At 44.8% G+C, this 21,696-nt stretch overlaps 1 protein-coding gene across 1 annotated transcript in view; it reads right to left on the bottom strand.

The window, feature by feature from the left end:
* Window positions 1-14,712, bottom strand: part of GCK (glucokinase) — a 53,894-nt gene extending 39,182 nt beyond the window's left edge. The window contains exon 1 of the mRNA XM_084803853.1: window positions 14,637-14,712. Within this exon, the coding sequence (XP_084659979.1) occupies window positions 14,637-14,684 (48 nt within the window). The 5' untranslated portion in view covers window positions 14,685-14,712. The remainder of the gene's footprint in view (window positions 1-14,636) is intronic.
* Window positions 14,713-21,696: the final 6,984 nt, after the last annotated feature.

Raw genomic sequence — 21,696 nt, forward strand, 5'->3', positions numbered from 1 at the left:
CAAATCATAGTACCATAATGACTATGGAAATAAAATGGAGTGGATGATCATTTGGGCAGGGGGCTGGGAGCTGGATTTTGGCCCCATTTTGGCCCCTAGCTACATCACTGCCTACATCTAAGTGCCTGAGAAGGAGCAGTGAAGCAGTAGCTGAAGCATCTACCAGTTTTAGGTTCACTGATAGGTTACAGTGGCATGTACACTAAAAAAGAGAGAGCTCAAAGTCGATTCACAGTGCTGTGAGGTTCTTTTTAATGCACACGTGCCTTCTCTCTAAAATTACCCTGTTGTTGTTTATTTGTTCAGTCGCTTCCGACCCTTCGTGACTTTATGAACCAGCCCACGCCAGAGCTTCCTGTCGGCCATCGCCACCCCCAGCTCCCCCAAGGTCAAGTCCGTCACCTCCAGAATATCATCCATCCATCTTGCCCTTGGTCGGCCCCTCTTCCTTTTGCCTTCCACTTTCCCTAGCATCAGCATCTTCTCCAGGGTATCCTGTCTTCTTATGATGTGGCCAAAGTACTTCAGTTTTGCCTTTAAGATCATTCCCTCAAGTGAGCAGTCTGGCTTTATTTCCTGGAGTATGGACTGGTTTGATCTTCTTGCAGTCCAAGGCGCTCCCAGAATTTTCCTCCAACACCACAGTTCAGAAGCATCTAACTTCCTTCGCTCAGCCTTCCTTATGGTCCAGCTCTCGCAGCCATAGGTTACTACGGGGAATACCATTGCTTTAATTATGTGGACCTTTGTTGTCAGTGTGGTGTCTCTGCTCTTGGCTATTTTATCAAGATTTGTCATTGCTCTCCTCCCAAGAAGTAAACGTCTTCTGATTTCCTGGCTGCAGTCAGCGTCTGCAGTAATCTTTGTGCCTAGAAATACAAAGTCTGTTGCTGCCTCCACGTTTTCACCCTTTATTTGTCAGTTATCAATCAAGCTGGTTGCCATCATCTTGGTTTTTTTGAGGTTTAACTGCAACCCAGCTTTTGCACTTTCTTCTTTCACCTTCGTCATAAGGTTCCTCCTCGCTTTCAGCCATCAAAGTGGTATCATCTGCATATCTGAGATTGTTAATGTTTCTTCCAGCGATTTTAACTCCAGCCTTGGATTCATCAAGCCCAGCACGTTGCGTGATATATTTTGCATACAGGTTGAATAGGTAGGGTGAGAGTATACAACCCTGCCGTACTCCTTTCCCAATCTTAAACCAGTCTGTTGTTCTGTGGTCTGTTCTTACCGTTGCTACTTGGTCGTTATACAGATTCCTCAGGAGGCAGACAAGATGACTTGGTATCCCCATACCACCAAGAACTTGCCACAATTTGTTATGATCCACACAGTCAAAGGCTTTAGAATAGTCAATAAAACAGAAATAGATGTTTTTCTGAAACTCCCTGGCTTTCTCCATTATCCAGCGGATATTGGCAATTTGGTCTCTAATTCCTCTGCCTTTTCTAAACCCAGCTTGTACATCTGGCAATTCTCGTTCCATGAATTGCTGGAGTCTACCTTGCAAGATCTTGAGCATTACCTTACTGGCATGTGAAATAAGTGCCACTGTTCGATAGCTTGAACATTCTTTGGTGCTTCCCTTTTTTGGTATGGGGATATAAGTTGATTTTTTCCAATCTGGTGGCCATTCTTGTGTTTTCCAAATTTGCTGGTATATGGCATGCATCACTTGACAGCATCATCTTTCAAGATTTTAAACAGTTCAGTTGGGATACCATCATCTCCTGCTGCCTTGTTATTAGCAATGCTTCTTAAGGCCCATTCAACCTCACTCTTCAGGATGTCTGGCTCTAACTCAGTGACCACACCGTCAAATCTATCCCCTATATTATTATCCTTCCTATACAGATCTTCCATATATTCTTGCCACCTTTTCTTGATCCCTTCTGCTTCTGTTAGGTCCTTGCCATCTTTGTTTTTGATCATACCCATTTTTGCCTGGAATTTACCTCCGATGTTTCTAATTTTCTGGAAGAGTTCTCTTGTCCTTCCTATTCTATTATCTTCTTCCACTTCTGTGCATTGGTTGTTTAAAAATAATTCCTTATCTCTTCTGGCTAACCTCTGGAATACTGCATTTAATTGGGCATATCTTCCCCTATCACTGTTGCCTTTTGCTTTCCTTCTTTCTTGGGCTACTTCCAGTGTCTCAGCAGACAGCCATCTTGCCTTCTTGGTTTTCTTTTTCTTTGGGACGTTTTTTGTTGCTGCCTCCTGAACAATGTTGCGAACGTCTGTCCATAGTTCTTCCGGGACCCTATCTACTAAATCTAGTCCCTTAAATCTATTCTTTACCTTCACTTCATATTCATTAGGAATATTGGTGAGCTCATATCTAACTGATCTGTGGGTCTTCCCTATTCTCTTTAGTCTGATTCTAAATTGTGCAATAAGAAGTTTGTGATCTGAACTACAGTCAGCTCCAGGTCTTGTTTTTACCGACTGTATAGATGTCTGCCACCTTTGGCCACAAAGGATGTAGTCAATCTGATTTTGGTGTCGACCATCTGGTGAAGTCCATGTATAAAGTCCTCTTTTAGGTTGTTGGAAGAGAGTGTTTGTTATGCACAGTGAGCTGTCTTGGCAAAATGCTATCAGCACATGTCCCGCTTCATTTTGTTCTCCCAGACCATGCTTGCCTGTAATTCCAGGTGTTGTTTGACTACCCACCTTAGCATTCCAGTCTCCTGTAATGAAAATAACATCTCTTTTTGGCGTATTATCCAGTAGGTGCTGCAGATCCTCATAGAACTGATCTACTTCTGCTTCTTCAGCATCTGTGGTTGGGGCGTATATTTGGATCACTGTGATGTTAAATGGCTTACCCTGAATTCAAATTGAGATCATTCTATCGTTTTTTGGATTGCATCCAAGCACTGTTTTAGCCACTTTATTATTAATTATGAAGGCTACTCAATTTCTTCTGTGGTCCTCTTTTCCACAGTAGTAGCTCTGATGGTCATCTGATGTGGAGTGGCCCATTCCAGTCCATTTTAGTTCACTGATACCCAAAATGCCTATATTTAATCTTGACATCTCCCTAATAACCACATCCAATTTGCCCTGGCTCATAGATCTTACATTCCAGGTTCCTATGGTGTGTTGATCTTTAGAACATCGGATTCGTCGTTCACCACCAGCACAGTCGGCCGCTAGCTGTCCTTTTGGCTTTGAGCTAGCTGCGTCTTTTTTCTTCCCCTGGGCCTTAATGTACATGTTGTATCATGCTTCCTAATTTTTCACTCAGAGCAGAACCTGACACGAACCCTGATATGTTTACAAATTCCAGAAACTACGGGATTTAAGAAAAACACCTACAATGATCAGCTTTGAATGTCATGTTGTTGACACAATACATGTAGACCAGTATAGACAATATAGACCAGTGAGGTGTTTTGTATACAGAGCAGAGGCTAAACTTAAGATGATTGGATGTATCGGTTAGCTGTAAAGGTTTACTTTTATATGAGATTTATAGCAATTTCATATTCTTTATGACATTAGGCTCCTAAGATAACATCCCATAATCCATAGCAGCTGCTCCAAGACAAATACATTCCTATGTGCTCACATGGAGCTTGAACATGGTTCTTTTAAGATAATGAACCAACCCTTTCCTGGACTGTGTGGTCAGCTCCAGTGGCAAATCTCTCTCTTTGGGTTGCACAGCTGTGTGGGAGAGGAGCCAACCAGGTGTGAGTCTATATTGTTAATGGGTTTTAATTTGGTCAGTTTAATTCTACTTATTTGCAGAGCTCCAGTTGTGTGAGATCATTTTAATTGTTGAAGTTTTCTGCCAGTAAGCAAATGAGAATATGCCATAGGGCATCAGCATGAACAAGAATTGCCATGTTGAATTAAACCACACGATCTTCCAGCTCAGCATCTTAATACTAGGTAATGGCAAAGGTTTCCAGCAAAAAGAAAAAGAAAAAAAGAGAGATAAATTATTGGAAATGGCAGAGATATAGCTCACGGGAGAGTGCTCACTTAGCATGTTAGCAGTATGGCTGATGTCCACATTCTCCAACCATGCCTTTTCCTTATTCCCTCCTTCTTTGGGGAAGGGCCACAGCACCATGACACAACATATGTGTTGCATGCAGGAGGTCCTAGGTTCAATCCCCAGTAAGAGATCTCAGGTAGCAGAGCTGACAAAGACCCCTGGCCTAGGGTGCCCAGATGCAAAAGAGGAGAGTGTTCTTGCACCTGTAATAGTTGTGTAAAAGAGAGGATTTCAGCAGGTGTCACTTGTCATGCTGAAATTCCTTCTAAAGGTGTGGTAGCCCAGTCTGCTTTTGAATCTGGCTACCCTACCCCTGCTAGTGACCTTGGAGAGCCACTGCCAGTCAGACTGGGCAATCCTGACCTGGGTGGACAAGCAGTTTGACCTGGTTTAAGGGAGCTTCCTATGTCCATCTTAAATAAAAGATGCTTGGGCCTGACTGTTTCACTAACTGACTGATCAGCTCGCTCGCTCGCTCACTCACTCAGAGACCTAAATGGTTACAGTATTTCTTGAAAATGATGATAGATACTTGAATATTTCTTGAAATTTATGATAGATTCTTGAAATTTAGTACATGTGTAAGTCTAAAGCATACTGACTATAAGGAAAAATATATATCTGAGAATGGGACATTTGCAGATTTCTTTGCCAAAATGAGCGTATCCCCAAATAGTTAAGCCTTTCCTATACTAGCTCGGTCCTAAATTTCAACATAAATGTAAGCTACATTTAAACACTGTAGTGGTTTTGGTGGCAAACCAGCAATTTCAGCACTTCGGGGGGGTTATTTGGGGGACTGGCCTGCACTGGGGGCTTGGGGGGCAAAAATGGCCCTCAGACCTCAGGAGGTTGCCCAGCCCTGAGCTAGGAAATTGATTTTTGGTATACATATCATCCAGCCTTCCCCAAGTTGTGATGGGAGTTATAGTCCAACACATCTGGGGGACACTTGTTTGGGGAAGGTGGTTGTCATCTAATACACCCTGATTGTTAGAAAAGCCTAAAGATAAAGATTAAAATGTATCAATTTTAAAAAAGAATCTGCCCCACAAGGTAAGTCGAACAAAGGATATGTTTGTTCAGATTTTAAGCTAGAACTAGGTTGTTACTGGAAATATCATGTTGGAAATGAAAGATAAGGGGGGGAAATGCCCCACTAGACTCCCCTGAAGAATCAATAACCTTTAAGACAAATACCGTTAGGGCTTTGGAAGGCCTGTATAGGCCCTACACCTGCCTGGCTACTGAGCAGACATGCGGGGTCAATTTTAGCAAAGCTGCTGGCTCTTAGGAAATGTATTTACATTGAGGCTGTAGACTCCCTGCAGCAGGCTCTTTCATAGCCTCCATGAGCATACATTGTAATATGCTGCACTTGACAGGGCCAGCCCAAGAGATTTTGCTGCCTGAAGTGAACAAGATGGTTTCCCCTCCTGCTCCATGTACAAAAGCTGACTGGACTAGTAGTCAAATCTTTCTTCGATACTAACAGTGGGACAGCATTCTCCAACACACCTGGTGGGAGCAGGCTAGCTTAGGGGGCACAGGGCAGGCGCTCTCCTCCAGCACCTTGCTGCCACCTCCCAGCATCTACCACCTGAGGCAGCTGCCTCACTCTGCTTACTGGTAGGGCTGGCCCTGACATTTGAAATAAAGTGCCACCATCCAGCAGTCCAACCCCATCAGCTGCCTTCCAGAAGAATACCAAAGTGATAGCATCATGCTCATAGAGACCTAGTATAATTTATGGCCTTATAGAAGATTGATTCTAATTGAGCTAATGTAGCATAGGGGTGAAAGCTGCAAGCCTCAGTAAAGTTACTAGGGAATAAGGGCTATTGAACACAGCGGGACTTACTTCAGAGGAAATATGTGTAGGATTGCATTGCATGAGACTGAACTACTTACTATTCAGGAAGATCCTGGTTCAAACCTATGCCTTTGTCATGAACTCACTATGTGGCCTTAGGCAAGCCTCACTCTTAAAAAAGGTAAAAGGTAAAGGTGTCCCCATCCAGTCGTGTCCGACTCTAGGGTGCAGTGCTCATCCCCGTTTCTAAGCCGAGGAGCCAGCGCTGTCCGAAGACGCTTCCGTGGTCATGTGGCCGGCATGACTCAACACCGAGGTGCACGGAATGCTGTTACCTTTCCCGCCGAGGTGGTACCTATTTATCTACTTGCAATTTCTTGCTTTCGAACTGCTAGGTTGGCAGGAGCTGGGACTGAAGACGGGAGCTCACTCCGCCACGCAGCACTCGGGTCTCGAACTGCTGACCTGCCAACCTTCCGGTCTGCAGTTCAGCATCTTAACCACTGTTATGAACTCACTATGTGGCCTTAGGCAAGCCTCGCTCTTACCCTCAGCTAAAAGAATGGGGGGGGGGAAAGCTGGACAAATGCCAGGAAACCACCAAAAAATCTGTGGTTTGGGGAAAGGGGTGGGGCCATCTGGAGAACCCTGGAGGGCCAGATTGGGATTTGGCCCCCAGGCCTGAGGTTCTACACCCCTCCTTTAAAATAATTAGGAAGGCTGTACCCCTGTCTCTGTGCAACTCCCATTCAGTTCAATAGACTTGCATGTGATAACACATTTCTGGTCATCTGTCTCACTTTACTCAGAAGCCCCTTTGCCAAGTTAGCTAACTATGAGCTTCTCCACATGGGACTTATATCGTGTGATCAAGTTTGGTTGTCCACAGACATTTGTGGGTCCTTTACCTGATGTCGCCAACCTCCAGGGCCGTCCTGTGGTTTATGGCCTTTATCCCGCTTTTTAAAAGATTGGAGAAAACGCGGTAAGGGATGTTAATCTGATCTATTGGCTGTGTGTAATGATGGCATTGTGCTATAACCACAGCACCATCTAGTGGCTGTAAAATGAAACATATAGAACTTGCTGAGAAAGGAAGTTCTCGATTCAAAGCATGTGTCCGTCTGTGTAAAGGAGCCAGTCCTAATCCCACAAAGAATCCGGAAGCAGAAAGCTCTGGTAAGGATGTGGGCTTTCAGCCTCATGTGATGAACTCCTGAGTCTCCATCCATCCAAGAACAAATTTTGGGGATACAGATTTGCAGGGTTATTCTAAGCTTGCCACACACAGAGAGACACACCAACACTGCATAAATAGTTATGACTACTCTTCAATCCACAAGCATCCTCCCCGAGAACTGTCTCTAACCAAAACAAACAAAAGAACAGAAAAGAGGGAAAGGACAATGACTAAAGAAAGAAAGAAAAGATGGGAAGAAAGGAACTTCCACGTTTTAAAAATCTTTTTTTCTCATCTATTTCTTTTGAAGAAACAACCCAACTCCTTATTAAATTCATATGCCCACCTACACAAAAACATAGTTTGTACTTCACAGTTGCGCAAAATGTGTCCATGCACACATTAGAATAAACTCTACAGACTTGTGGGAGAGAGCAATCTTCTGTGCTGCTCATCAGCACCAGCTACATACGGAGAACTAAGAATTCCCTCTTAGGGTGATCCATGATATTGGTCAGGCTGACCTTCCTGGGCCACATGCCTGCTGCTACTGGTCACTGCTGCTACAGGGTTAATATTTAAAAGATCACCTTATGGCCAAGTACCTGGTCTACTCCACTTAACTAGTATTGGCTCAGTGACTTGATGCAAGGGTTGATGTCACTCACTAACCTGGCCACAGACAACACAGGGGCTAGTAATGTGAAGGTCAGGTGAGGGTGGACGGAATGAAAATGTTCTTGGAGGATTCCATGAAATGCTTATCTTACGTTGTCATGAATCTATGAACTGTATGCATTTTAAATGGTTCTGGGATTCCCCTTGTGGAATTCAAACCATGATGGTAGTGTGCTTTGAAATTCTACATCTGTTGCTTTGTTTGCTCAGAAACACCGAGGTGGTAACTGCTGATGCAGCTAGAACCGTGATGCACAGGACCAAATCTAATTTTCCAGACCGGAAATCTACCGCTTCATAATTAATATTTGTTAGACAATATTAGAGGAAATGACAGAGATCACAAAAGGCCTCCTTGTCTTTACCTATGGAGGTGGGGGCAGTTGGAACAGGGCTGGCTCCAGGTTTTGTGGGTGTGTGTGGACAAAGTGGCCTCTGGTGGGGCCGTCTTTCCATCGGTGGACCCCTCCTCCATTACTGGGCCCTGACAGGCTTATCTGGTGGCAGGCAGTGGGTGGGCAGAAACCAGCAGCACTCTGAGCACAGATGGGCAACTTGTTCTAGCTACCATTTTAATTTCTAACAATGCCAGTGATTTAACATCATTTTAGGCAATGCACATAGTGGCTAGATACAATTGCCCAGTGCTGCCTAGAGAGCTGGGCCAGATTTTTAAGAAAGGGGGGTGCCCAGTGATGGGATTATTTTTGTTTGTTTGTTTGTGGCATTTATATACCACTGAATAAGATACAATTTTTGTAGTAATGATGCCTCTTGTTACAAAGGCAATTAACAGAGAAAAACCAAAAGGCAAAACAGAATGAGCGCTTACCAGTCCTACATGCACACAGGTTATCTTAGGGCATTTTTGCACGAGGCATTTATCATGGGCTCATGATTGGTCACTCATGGAAGTTCACAGGTCCTTTTCATGACATCATCAACCTCCAGTGCTTCTCTAGTAATTTTCTAGGTTTATTCCGTCATTTTAAAAACAGCCAAAAATGTAGTAACCAACAGACAAAAAACAGACAAAAACCGCATCAAAAAGGTGGTGTACGTCAAGAATCAGAAGTCTTTTAGAAGTCTTGCACTGCCATCTATTGGCTATATAAATGAAACATATAGAACGTGCCCACAAAGGGACTGGGAAAAATAGGTGGGGAGGGGCGTGTATTGTGCCCATTACAAACCCACAAAGATTCCAGAAGATGAAGGCCCCGTAAGATTGTGGGATTTTTCATTAATATAGAGAGACTCTATGAATAACAAAAGGAGACCACACTCTTTTTCAGTGAAGGAAAGAAAACAGTTTTACCCACAAATATTCTTATTTATTTATTAATTAGTTAAATTTCTTAATCGCCCATCAGGCTGGTCACCCATGTACAATAATACAACAGTTTAAACAATAAAATTTCACATTAAAACATCGTATTTCTAAAAATACTGTAACCCACCCCAAATGCCTGCCTGAACAACCACGTTTTTAGTGTGTGGCAGGGGCATGGCAGAGTTCCCTAGGGAGGGAGTTCCACAGAGTGGGGGCCACCACAGAGAAGGCCCTCTCCCTCATCCTCACTAGCCTAGCTGTCCTGGCTGATGGGACAGAGAGAAAGCCATCCGAGGCTGATCTTGTTGAGCAGCCTGTCTGATGTTGCTGGAGGCTATCCTTTAGATAGGCTGGGCCGGAACCATATAGGTTTTTAAAGTTCAAAACCAACACCTTGAATTTGGCCTGGAAAACAACTGGTAACCAGTGCAACTCCTTCAGCACCAGAGTGATGTGATCTCGCCGGCGGCTGCCTTTAATCAGGCAAGCCGCTGCGTTCTGTACCAGCTGCAACTTCCGAACCGTCTTCAAGGGTAACCCCACGTAGAGTGCATCACAGTAGTCTAAACGAGAGGAGACCAGGGCATGTACTACCGATGGGAGCAGATGGTTGGGAAGGTAGGGGTGCAGCTGCTGTATCAGATGGAATTGGTACAGCGCTGTCCTGCTCATAGCTGACACCTGAGCCTCCATGGACAGCTGGGAGTCTAACATGACCCCCAGGCTGCGGACCTGGGCTTTTAAGGGTAGCCATACCCCATTCAACACCAGGTCGACATCCCCCAACCTCCTCTTGTCTCCCACCAAAAGTACCTCGGTCTTGTCAGGGTTCAGGTTCAGCTTATTCCTCCCCATCCAGCCACTCACCATTTCCAGACATTTGGACAGGGATTCTACGGCCAATCTTGGTGAAGATTTGAACGAGAGGTAGAGCTGCGTGTCATCTGCATATTGATGACACCGCACCCCAAACTTCCTGATCTATGTGAAGCCCCCAGCGGCTTCACATAGATGTTAAATAGCACCGGGGAGAGGATGGAACCCTATGGCACCCCACAAGTGAGTGGCCACGGGTCCGAAACCTCTTCTCCCAGTGCTACCCTCTGGTACCTGCTGGAGAGGAAGGACTGGAACCACCGTAATACGGTGTCTCCAATGCCCAACCCCTCTAGGCGGTCCAAGAGGATACCATGGTCAACGGTATCAAAAGCCGCTGAGAGGTCAAGGAGAACAAGGAAGGAGCATTCACCCCTATCCAAAGCCCTCCTCATATCATCCACCAAGGTGACCAGGGCTGTTTCTGTCCCATGCCCAGGCCTGAAGCCCGATTGAAATGGATCTAGATAATCAGCTTCTTCCAAGTGTGCCTTCAACTGTATTCTTGCATATACAATGCAGGTACAACGTAGAGTATTCCATTACCATTCCATTACACCAGCAGAAGCAAGAAAGCAAATACATGTGTTCCCAGCAATGGTGGAAGTGGGAGGGATGAAGGGGAGGAGCAAAAAGAAAGAAATCACAGGAAACTATAGAGGCTATAGAGATTCTAAGGTCTGAATTCCCATGAATTAACTAATTGCAGCACTGTCCCCTTCCTGTAACTTGCAGACGAGGTTGCAATATTCCCAACACCCAGGACAAGCATCAGCAGTGAGCTCTGCTGAGATATTGGGGTTCCAGCAACTGCCCAAGGATGCCGATTTCTGGAACAGTGAGTTTGGTTCATGCCTTTTCCTTAATCATTACACTCAAATGTCTAAGCTGTGAAAGAACACAAATGGACTAAGGCTGCAGTGCTGGCTAGGGAATGATGGGAGTTGTAGGACTTTTTTTCTTTCTAATCATGCATATGACTGTGCTTCAAGGCAGTTTCTCCAACCTGGCGCCCTCCAGATTTGTTGGACTGCAATTGCCCATGGCCATGCTGGCTGGGAATGATGGGTGTTGTGGTCTAACACAACTGGGGGTCACCAGGTTGGGGAAGGCTGGACTAAGGGCTAATCTGAAACCAAGTGTATTATTTCAAGCAAGGCCTTACATTTGTCTGCAAGAACTTCAGATCCTTCTAACCCCTAATTAGGTTGGATGGTCTGTGCAAGAGATGCTATGGGTGTGATTGTTGCAACAACTGCTTTTTCACATGGAAACATGATTGTTGTGATTCTGCAACTATGACAAAAGGGGCCACTGACCCCTTCCATGCACCAACTTATTAACTAGTGTAGAGAGTTGGTTACAACATAGGAAGAGCTGTACTGGATCATTTAGTCCAACCCCCTACTCAATGCAGGATTTTCAATAAAGGATGCAGTTACAGCTTCCCCGACAGATGGTTGTTTAGGCCAGGGTCTGCTTAAATACCTTCAGAAAAGGAAAGCCAAAAACCTCCCGAAGCAATCTGTTCCACTACTGAACAGCTCTCACTGTTAGGAAGTTTCTCTTAACGTTTAGCTGAAATCTGCTTCCCTGCAATTTCCACCCACTGGTTCTAGTCCTGCCCTCTGTAATAACGGAGGCCAAGTCTGCTCCTTTCAGATATCATATCTCCCCTTAGTCTTCCCTTCTCCAGACTAAACATACCCAGCTCTTTTAACAGTTCTTCATAGAACTTGGTTTCCAGGCCTCTCACCATCCTGGTCACCCTTCTGTGATTGTGCTCTAGTTTGTCAATGTCCTTCTTCAAATGTGGCATTGTGAACAGGACACAGCACTCCAAATGCAGCCTGGCCAGTGTAGAAGACAGCTGAACTATTACTTCCCATGATCTGGACATTATGCTTCTGTGAATGCAGAAGCATTCTGTGAAAGTCAGTCTGGCCAATGGTCAGGGACTATGGGAACTGTAGTCCAAATTATCCAGAGGGCACCAAGTTGCTCACCCCTGCTTTAACTCAAAAGGTTCCTATACCTTTAAGATCCTGGCTTGCAGTTGCTTTGTGGGGGCATACATTTTGCATGCGCATGCATGTGCCCGCACACACAAAAGGAGAGAAGAGCTCAGTTTGCCCCATTAAAGTGCTGTACTTCTGCAGGCATCAAACAATCATCTGTGCTTCTGTGCCAACATCAGCAAAGAGACACACACATGTTATTGGTTCATTCATGCCTGCATAAGGCACCAGAAGCCCTTGCACAGCACACTGCTTGAGTGGGACTGACCAACCTGTTCTTCCCTGCAGAAAAGCAGGCAAGTGGGCAAAACAGGATCCTATGGCAGCCACAAGTGAAGCTCTTAAAGATTTGTGCCTCTACTCAAGGCCTCTGCAAAGAAACAGGTGGTGCTTGAACTGGGAGAGCTGGGTTCTTCCACCTAAATTTTTCAGCCTCTCTTCCATTTTGACCTTGTTGTCAAGGTGCAGGTGAAGGTGGTATGACTGTTCTGCACACCTACAAAGGGACATTGGCTCCTTCTGCAAATTTGCAAGTGGCAGTCCTAAGCACATCATTTTTCGACTGCAGACGGCATGCCTGAGAAGGGAGCACCCTTGCTTGGGACAGAGCATTGCTTCCCTCCATCAGCAAGATGGAAGCAAGATGGAGTGCTGCAGGGCAGTCCAACAGCAGGTCTCTGAAGGAGACAGGGAAGGAAAGCAGGGCTGGGTGCCAGGGGACTGTCCCAAAGCTGCCTCTGGATGCTGTCAGTAAGTTGGGACGCTGCAGCTGTCATCATCAAGGACAATGCACATCCCAAGGGCCAATATGTAAGGTCACTTCCCCAAAACAAAATTCTAACGTTATTTCACCATCTGGAAAAGCCCCAGAATTTATTTAACTCAGAATTTTCTGTGTTTTACATAGAGCAGGCAGCATGGCTGATCCAAGACATATTGCTGCCTGAGGCAAAGGACAAGACGGTGACCCCTTGCCATTCCATGTAAAGAAGCCAGCTGGTCCGGCAGTCATATCTTACTTCAGCACTGGCGATGGGACAATGTCCTTCACCGTGCCTGAGGCGCCAGGCTAGTTTAGAGGGCCCAGGAGAAGTCGTGTGGCACATACAGCTCTGTCCTCTGATGAAGGAGAACAGCTGGGGAGTCCAGCAGGAAAAGCCACGAGGCTGCCACCACCACTACTCCCCAGCAATCACTGCCTGAAGTGATTGACTCATTCTGTCTAATGGTAGGGCTGGCCATGGCTGGCGGGATTAGGACTGCCAATTTTTAACTGAGAGGTAATGGTGGTAGTCCTTGTATCCATAGTAGTTATGTGAGAAGAGAGGAGTATCTGCCCTGTTGAACCCTGCCACACAGCTATATGAAAGACGCAAGAGCTCTCATAAGACTAAAAATGGCTCTTTTGCCTTGGCAAAGTGCCCTGTCTGTCATAAAGCTAGCTCAGTCACCCCCCCATGTAAGGAAAACGGCTCTACAGAAGAGAGTCCCTGTTTCTCAGATTCATTGTCCTGTTCCCGTACAGGTACTCATTTTTTACTCAGACATACAACACAATCCTAAGGATGTTTTTCAGAAATACATCCCACAGAGTTCAATGAGACTTCTTTCCTAGTAAGTATGTTTCCTAGTAAGGATTTCCTAGTAAGATTACATCCTTCAAATAATAACATCCCAGAGATGAAACGGAACAATGATAATCAAATCCAAGCTCCCTGTCCATAAGGGGAGGGGTGTAGCTCAGTGACAGAGCACATGCCTTGCATACAGAAGGTCCCAAGTTCAATCCCTGCTATTTCCAGGTTTTTTTTAAGGGCCAGATAGCAGGTAATGTGAAAGACATGTGCCTGATACCCCGGGGAGCTGCTGCAGACAATACTGGGCTAGATGGACAAATGCTTTCACCTGGTATAAAGCCTATGTCCCCAAAGCAGCAGCATCTGCCAAACAGACTCACACAGATCAACCTACACAATGTATACAACAACTTGTATGCTGCAAAAAGCATGCCTGGAGAACAACTCTCGAGCAGTGGTGGCTACAGGGTTTCGAGGGCCCTTAGGCAAGACACCTTCCACGGGCCCCCTCCCTCAGTGAGTCTACCTCCTCACCACCGTTGTCACCAGCTGTTATTAGTTATTACTCCTTCTCTTTTTAATCATTGCTACCACTTGCTTGCTTAACAGGCAAAGAGACAGTGAGCAAGGAGGCAGCAGAATCTACTGCTTTTCCTTCTCACCACCTCTGTTGTCTGGACCAAAGTGAGAGGCAGGTAAATTAACAAGTTGCAATAGTGAAGAGGAGAGGGTCCAGGGGGCTCTTGTCACTGGCCCCCCTGTTCAATGTGGGCCCTTGGCAGGTTCTTGACCATGCCTATATATGACACTGGCCCTGCTCTTGATTTTTCAAGGAAGACAACAAGAGACACATGACACAGGGGAAAGTAACTCACCACCATCACAGTCTCTGACTTTGGCCAATTTGACCCTTCCTTATTCCAAATATGACATGCGGTACATGTGAGCAAAACCCATCTACTAAATTTATTATCCATGTGTTTGGGTTGGATGTCTTCTAGACAGGGAACCAGTGTTGCTGTAGCATTAGATTAAATTACTATGGAAACTTGGGTTCAAATCCATGCTAAGCAATGAAGCTCACTGGGTACCCTTAGGCTTGTCACTGAGCTTCTCTACATTAAGCAAAAAAACCTGCATCCTTACCAGGGCTTTCTGCTTTCGGTTTCTTTGCAGGATTACGATAGGCTCCATTACACAGCAGACATGTGGTTTGAATCAAGGAAAGTCCATCAGCAAGTTTTATATGTTTCTGTGTGTTCCAGTTTACAGCCACTAGATGGCGCTGCCACTATAGGGCTATGCTGGCATGACTTGATTTCACACAGCTGATAGATCAGAATAACGTCCGTTTTTGCATTATTTCCAAACTTTTTGGAAGTGGAATAAACAGGGAAAAGTGCAGGAGACGTCCTGGAGGTTGTCAACATTGTGTAAAGGACCTGCTAACTTCTGTGAGTGACCAATTTATTTATTTATTAAATTTATTTATTAAATTTATTAATCGCCCATCTGGCTGGTCACCAATCACAAGCGTGCAATAAATCGCTCATGCAGAGAAGCTCACTGTCTCTCAGATTAACCTACCTAACAGGGCTGTCGTGAGGCTGTTGTATACACTATTCTGAGTTCTTTGGTGGAAGTTACAATTAAAATGTAAAGAACAAACAGACAGACAACTTAGCTTGATGAGGTTTAATGTATTTGGCTTTCCCAGTGAGACAATTTTATGCTGCACAGCACCAGCTGGAAGAAGTCCTTCGCTCAAAGAGGATATGTTGGGACGATGCCATATAGAAGGAGAGGTGCAGGTAGGGCTGGATGTTTGGGCCAGATTCAGGGTCCCACAGCCCAGGGGACCCCCAAATGACCACCCAGAGAGTGGCAAGGTGATGTGGGCAACAGAAGCAAACTCCATTTCATTCCCATAATCATGGTGGTGCTATAATATAAGTGAGTTTAAAATGCAAACTGTAGTCTCTTTGGAATCCACTTGGAGTAGAGCCTTCAGTGTATTGGTTTCCTCTGTGGAACTCCCTGCTTATTGATGTCAGGCAGGCACCAAGGTTGTTTTGTTTTTGGCACCTGCTGAAGATATTTTTATTTAGACAAGGCTTCCTTGACTGACCAGCGATATTGTGTTGGCATAATTTGATTTCAAATATTTTAAGTGAGTATTTTGATTCTTCTTTCTTTCTTTTTATTGTTCATTTCTTGGGAATCTTATTAGATATAGAGCAGTAAACAAACAATCAAAAAATAAAACAGCACATGCTCAGAATATTTTTTTCAGAGTTGACAAACAGTTTTGTTGTTTCTGTTTTAACATATCAGGAGTGTAGAACCAATTGTAAACTGTGGAATGGTAGTTGCGGGAGGGCAAAGAAAAATGTTAGCTGTTTGCTACAGAACTGAAGTAATACATATGGCTGTCTAAAGGACCTCCCCATAAAACCATTAAGTCCAGGGTCTAAAAGTACCTAGCTGCACCACTGCAAAGAAGGAGTCCCTTAAACTGGGAACCATGTTGATATACAATAGACATGGCTGTGAATAAGAGGCTTTGCTTTGGGGAAGTTATTTTCAACCAAAAGTCAGTGTGTAAGATTGGTGTTTGGGTCACTTCTTCTGGGTCAAACATGTTTGGATGGTACATTTAAGAACATTAGAAGATCCCTGGTGGATCAGACTAATAGTCAATCACATCCCAAATCTTGTTTTCCATAGCGGCCAGTCAGGGGCCTCCAGGAACCCCATAAGCAGGGCTTGAAGGAGATTGCCCTCTCCTGTTGTAGCTTCCCAGCAACTGGTATTCAGAGCCATACACCTGTTCTCTAGGAAGCTGTCCAATTCCCCTCTAAAACTGTCTAATACCGTGACTTAGAAAAATTCACCCTGCTAGGAATTCAGGTTAATTTAAAGAAGGGGTGGGCCATAAGTGGCCTGCACACTAATTTCAAAAGCACTCTGCAACTGATCAGGTCCTCTCCTGGCATCCTGCTGAGTGGGAAAGAAGAGGGAGGGAGGGAAGGAGAAGGGGGTGGCAGAAAAAGAGCAGAAGGGTGGGGAAGAGTGGCAGAGAGAAAAGGAAGTGGCCCATCAACTTTTGGCTCTGGCCCCCACTGACATGTGGCCTCAACAGATTACCCCGAGGGAATGCTGCCCTCACAGAAACAAAGATTTAAACTTGGATGGATTGGTTTGGGTTTTTTTTATCTTTCCACACCACGATTTAAAGAGAGCTTAGTTTTTTAAGTTTCATTATAACAATTTCAGAGGAGGACCCTACAAAGATGTAAGGTAGTTCTCTACAAAGATCTAAGAGACTTCCCCACTAAGTTTTTCACTGTGAATTAGTTCTAAGTGAAACACCATACCAAAAGCTCTCTCTTAGTTATTAGAAATGGATCATGATGTTGGGAGAAGGAACAGCGTCACACACTGCTAAACTGCCTTAGGCCAGGATCCAGTGCATGCTTACCCAAATCCTGCTAAGCTCAATGGATCTTACTTAGAAAAGCATAGGATTTGTGAAGTTAGCAAAAACAAATACGAATCTATCACCTTTGTGTTAGAGAGGATGTGGAATTAATGGTACTCAAATACATATGTGGTGGGAATGTAGGAGGGTTAGAACATTTTGGGACAAGATATTTCAAGAAATAGAAAGAATCACTGATCAAGAGATTTGTAAAACACCAGAATTAGCTTTACGAATATGTTTGTAAAAGAAAATAGAGAGATTAGAGAAAAAACATTAATTGGTTTCTTGTTGACAGCTGCAAGTCAGTTAATTGCAAATAATTGGAAGACAGCCTGGATGTTGATAATATTTTTGTGGAAAAAGAAAATCGAGAAAAACATAGGATTCAGATGCCAGTGTATAGTTAGGAACACACCAGTGGAAGGATCTAACAGTTGTTGTTATAATTTCTAATCACTTGATAACTTTCCTACTGCCCAGTAATAAGCTGGGCAAATGAGCCTGCAAATGTTTAGGTACGCAACTCCCCATAAGAACACGATTCCAAAACATTTGAAGTACTGAAATCTTAACTTTTAAGAATGTACATGAACACAAGTGTAGCACATTCTGAAAAACATCTGCATGGGAAGCCAGATGTATTGGACTGCAACTCCCATACAGTCCAACATGTCTGGAGAACACAGGGTTGAAGAAGGCTGCCTTAACCACTGGTGGGCTTTGAAGACTTGGGTCTTAGCTCCAGTTTTCAAGTCCAAAGACTGGAACATGGAGATTCCATCCATTACAGTTAAGAAATATGTCTCCATATATGTCTGACATAAATATGTCTGATTACCAGATGCTAGGGACAACCATATTTTGGTATTTCCATTATACCCTTTTCAGATGCTTCCCTGGAAGGCATTTGTCTGGCCACCATTGGAAACAAGTGCTGGGCCAGACTCTGGTCTAATCCAGCAAGGGAGTTCTTGGGCAAAATGGATTGTGCAGTTAAGTGTGTGGAGGTGCTCCTCAAGCATTTGACTTTGGCCTCAGATTTGCCCACTTACGGCAAGTCACTGGGGCTGTTCACACAACATGCTAACCCACATTCAGTGGTTGAGTGTGGGTTGTTTTGAAACATGAGTTGTTTGTTGAAGTGTGGGTTAGTGTGTTGTCTGAATGCAGCACGTTTTCTGCAAGGTGGATTATCGTGTTGTCTGAACGCAGCCAGGATGGCTTGTTAACTATGTAGTGTAGCTTGTTAACCACTCTAAACAACCCAACAACAAATCATGAGTTCTCAAGGTGGCTTGTTTGAGAAAATAAGCCACACTGCATGGTTAACAAGCCATCCTGGCTGTGTTCAGACAACATGCTAACCCATGGTTCAACAAACCCACGGTTCAAAATAACCCACACTCAACCACTGAGTGTGGGTTAGCGTGTTGTGTGAACAGCCCCATTATCTTTCAGCTTCGGTTTTCCATTTGTGGAACAGGTATATTGCAGGGCTGTTGAGATAATGAACTGGAATTGATGTCATGCTTCTTGCATGCTAAACGGACTATAAAAGTGACACATAATAACAGATGTAGCATTTTGAAGGCCTGTCTTCAAGGTGACACCACCCTGTAAATCCAGAAATGGAGCTTCTCAAAACCAGTTACTCCCCTTGGAGCATTGGCCCGTACTTTTTTAACTTCAGAAAAATTAGCAATCCAGTGAGAGAAAGAGGGAAAGGAGTCTCAGGGAGATTAAAAATCTGGAATCTGGTGTTTACTCTTAAGAGATGGTTCTTCTAGTTTTTTCCAGTGGAACCCTCCACTGCTGGGTTGCCAGGTTGCAATCTAGGTGATGTGTGTCAGTTTAAATTCCCCAGTGCAGATGAGAGAGGAAGCTGCAGCTTCTCCCACCTGTTCTTCCCCAGTCTAATCGACTGCCCCCTTCCTACCCAAAATTAGACACTCCTGAAATCTTGCTTGTTACAGCAGGTGGTGGACAGTAACACCAGGAGAGCCACAAGGCAGAGAAGTCATGGCTGCCTCTTGTTCCACTGCACCAAGGAATGTAAACCTACATGTATGTTTTCTGGGTTGCGGCCTGGCAACCCTATCCACAGGCCTGAGGAATTGTCACTTGCTAATCTTCTCTTGCAAGGCAGCCTTCCATACACAACATTTACAGCCACCCAGGCAATCCCCAGAACTAAAAAACAAAAAATGTAAAACATTACCTTCTCCTTCTTGGAACTGTCCATCCTAGTTCTGTGATCCAGCATTGGGGCAGCTGTCAGCAGACCAGCGGGCGATAGCTCTCAAGTCAGTCTCCCACAAAGTCAAGAGATGCACAATACCAATTTTCTTTCTCCCTCTCCCTCTCCCCCACCCCCACCCCTTTCTTGCTTGGACTTCTTGCTCGTCCTTAGTGAAGAGGGCAGTACCTCTTCCTGTCGCTGTTGAGGATATTCCACTTTCTTAGGTTGTTTATTTCATGTATAAGGTTGCTTCCTCTCCTTTTGAAGTTGGGTGGCACGTGACAAAATTTCCCCTTCCGCTTTACCTTTGGTCTCTGGATTTCTCCCTGCCCCAAGTGTGGCGTTTCTGGCCTTCTCCTCGCTTTGTGCTTCACTTGGTGGTATATCGAGAAGGAATGTCCATCCCACAAAGATCTGTTTTGTCGATCTGCATCTTGTTGAAGGCAATGCAACAAGGCCCTTCCCAGTGAGAAAAGTTCTCCCTTCCTCCCAGGTAACAGAGCATGGGAGCGTTGCGTATGTGCCTTTGCCACCCACCGACTTCCTCTCAATTCAAGTGCTCTTCTGGACTCACCATTAAGTGTATTTACTTTCTCACTTGGTGACGTTCTCCCATTTTGGCTGTCCACACAGGCTGCTTCCTGGGGTCTCAAGACTAACCCTGCATTGCCATGGCAATCGGTGAAATCCTGTTGCAGTACCACCTCACTTGTGCCCCTCCTGTCCTGGCCATTAGAGCTGTCATGCGGAATACTGCTACCATGGGAATAGGGCTTAATTAAAATAGGCATAACAACCACATCATCTCTTTGTTGCTGCTACAGCAACCACTCAACTGCAGGGCTTAGCAACCTGTTCCGCTCCCATAGCGACACTGGGTCACAGAAACCTATTTCCAAGGGGCAAAAGGTTGCCTCTCCCCCCCCCACCCCCACCAAAAGAGGTAGGTGCTTCCATAACTAGCCTGGGGAAAACCAAAGAGAAGTGGGAGTGTCTGAGGAAAGAGTGTCCGCTGCTCCTAAGATGAAAATCTTGTCCGCATCGACATCATCACTTCTTTTTTCAATATTTACCATGAGAGTCAACAGCCCAAGTGAGAGCCATTGCTCCTATGCTTGTGCTATTAACAGGCCCCAGAAAAGACAGATCTAGCTGTTAGTTTAAAGAGATGAAACTATCCATGCTGAATTCCTGAATATCTCATTCAGACTGGTGCTGGCACTGAAACCACCTAGGTGGTTAGCTGAAGACCTAAGGAATGGATATTCCGTCCGAGCTGGCTACCTAGAGATTTTGTAGTTCAAAAACCTGCAGTCAGACATTTGGCTGGTTAGTTCAAATCAAAATGTAGAATTTCCAGCGCACCACATTTTGAGTTTCACAACTGCCATGATGATCTTCTTTCTCCTTGACCTTCCCAGTCTTCATCTCAATGCCCCCTCCATCCACCTTTCCCTCTGGCCTAATGCCTTCACTCTCCTTCTTTCAGGTCCATATTCTGTGTTCGTTCAATCACTTTTGGCTCTGGCTCTGTCCACTACTAGCTTCAGCGCTGCTCACCACCAACATGTGGCCTGCAGCAGATTCCCCACAAGGGAAAGTGGCCCTCGACAGAAAAAAGGTTGCCCATGCCTGTTCTAAACCCATTGCCTACTCTCTTCTTTTCTTTGGCCACCGGGGTCAAGCCATTTCCTGTGCCTCCTGATCTGGTGGGCCCTTTTCCCACCCAAATACCTAGTCTTTGGTATATCACTGCCCGACAACACAGCTGTAATGTTTTATCCTGTCTGAATTTCTCTCGTGCTTCCTTTGGAGCACTTTTACTGTTTGTCTACATTCGATCGCTGCGACCTTTGCCTTGAGCATTTCGAATATTCCCAAATGTTCTAGCTTTGCAGCAGATGGGAGTGTGAAAGGGGGCTAGTCACTGTTATATGTATGTTACTGAAACATCTTTTCTGGTATTGATTATAAAGCTCAGCCCTAGAAATTACATTTGGGGTGCCTCCAGATGGGGCTTTTATTGTGCACTCACCCTGCCTCATTCCCTGAACTTTATTGGGGGGTCCAGACAATGTTGGGTGATTCCAGACAGAGGGGTCCTAGCACTAGCAAGCAGAAGGCATTGCACAACTATTCTGCTTTTTCTTCCTTAAAAGAATTTCCATAGCAAGAAAAAAGATGGAAGAAGTGGTGGGAAAACATGGGAGGGTTATGAGTGGAAAACATAATCTTGACCCCTTGTAAATCATCTGAATGCACTGTAAAATTCTGTGAATGAGGCAGAGGGATGGTGTGATAAAAACCTTGTATAAAAGCACCTGTGGTCTTCAGTTTCTAATCTTCCCATGTTCTCACTCTGCTTCTTCCATCTTTTTTCTTACCAGAAAAAAATCCATTAAGGAGGAAAAGACATAATAGCTGCAAAATGCCTTTTGATTGTTAGTGCTAGGAGCCATCTGTCTGGAAGCCCTTCTGAATGA

The sequence above is a fragment of the Heloderma suspectum genome, chromosome 6, assembly GCF_057233095.1.
Source record: "Heloderma suspectum isolate Gila_16-S chromosome 6, 16-S_ref, whole genome shotgun sequence".
NCBI classification, from domain to species: Eukaryota; Metazoa; Chordata; class Lepidosauria; order Squamata; family Helodermatidae; genus Heloderma; species Heloderma suspectum.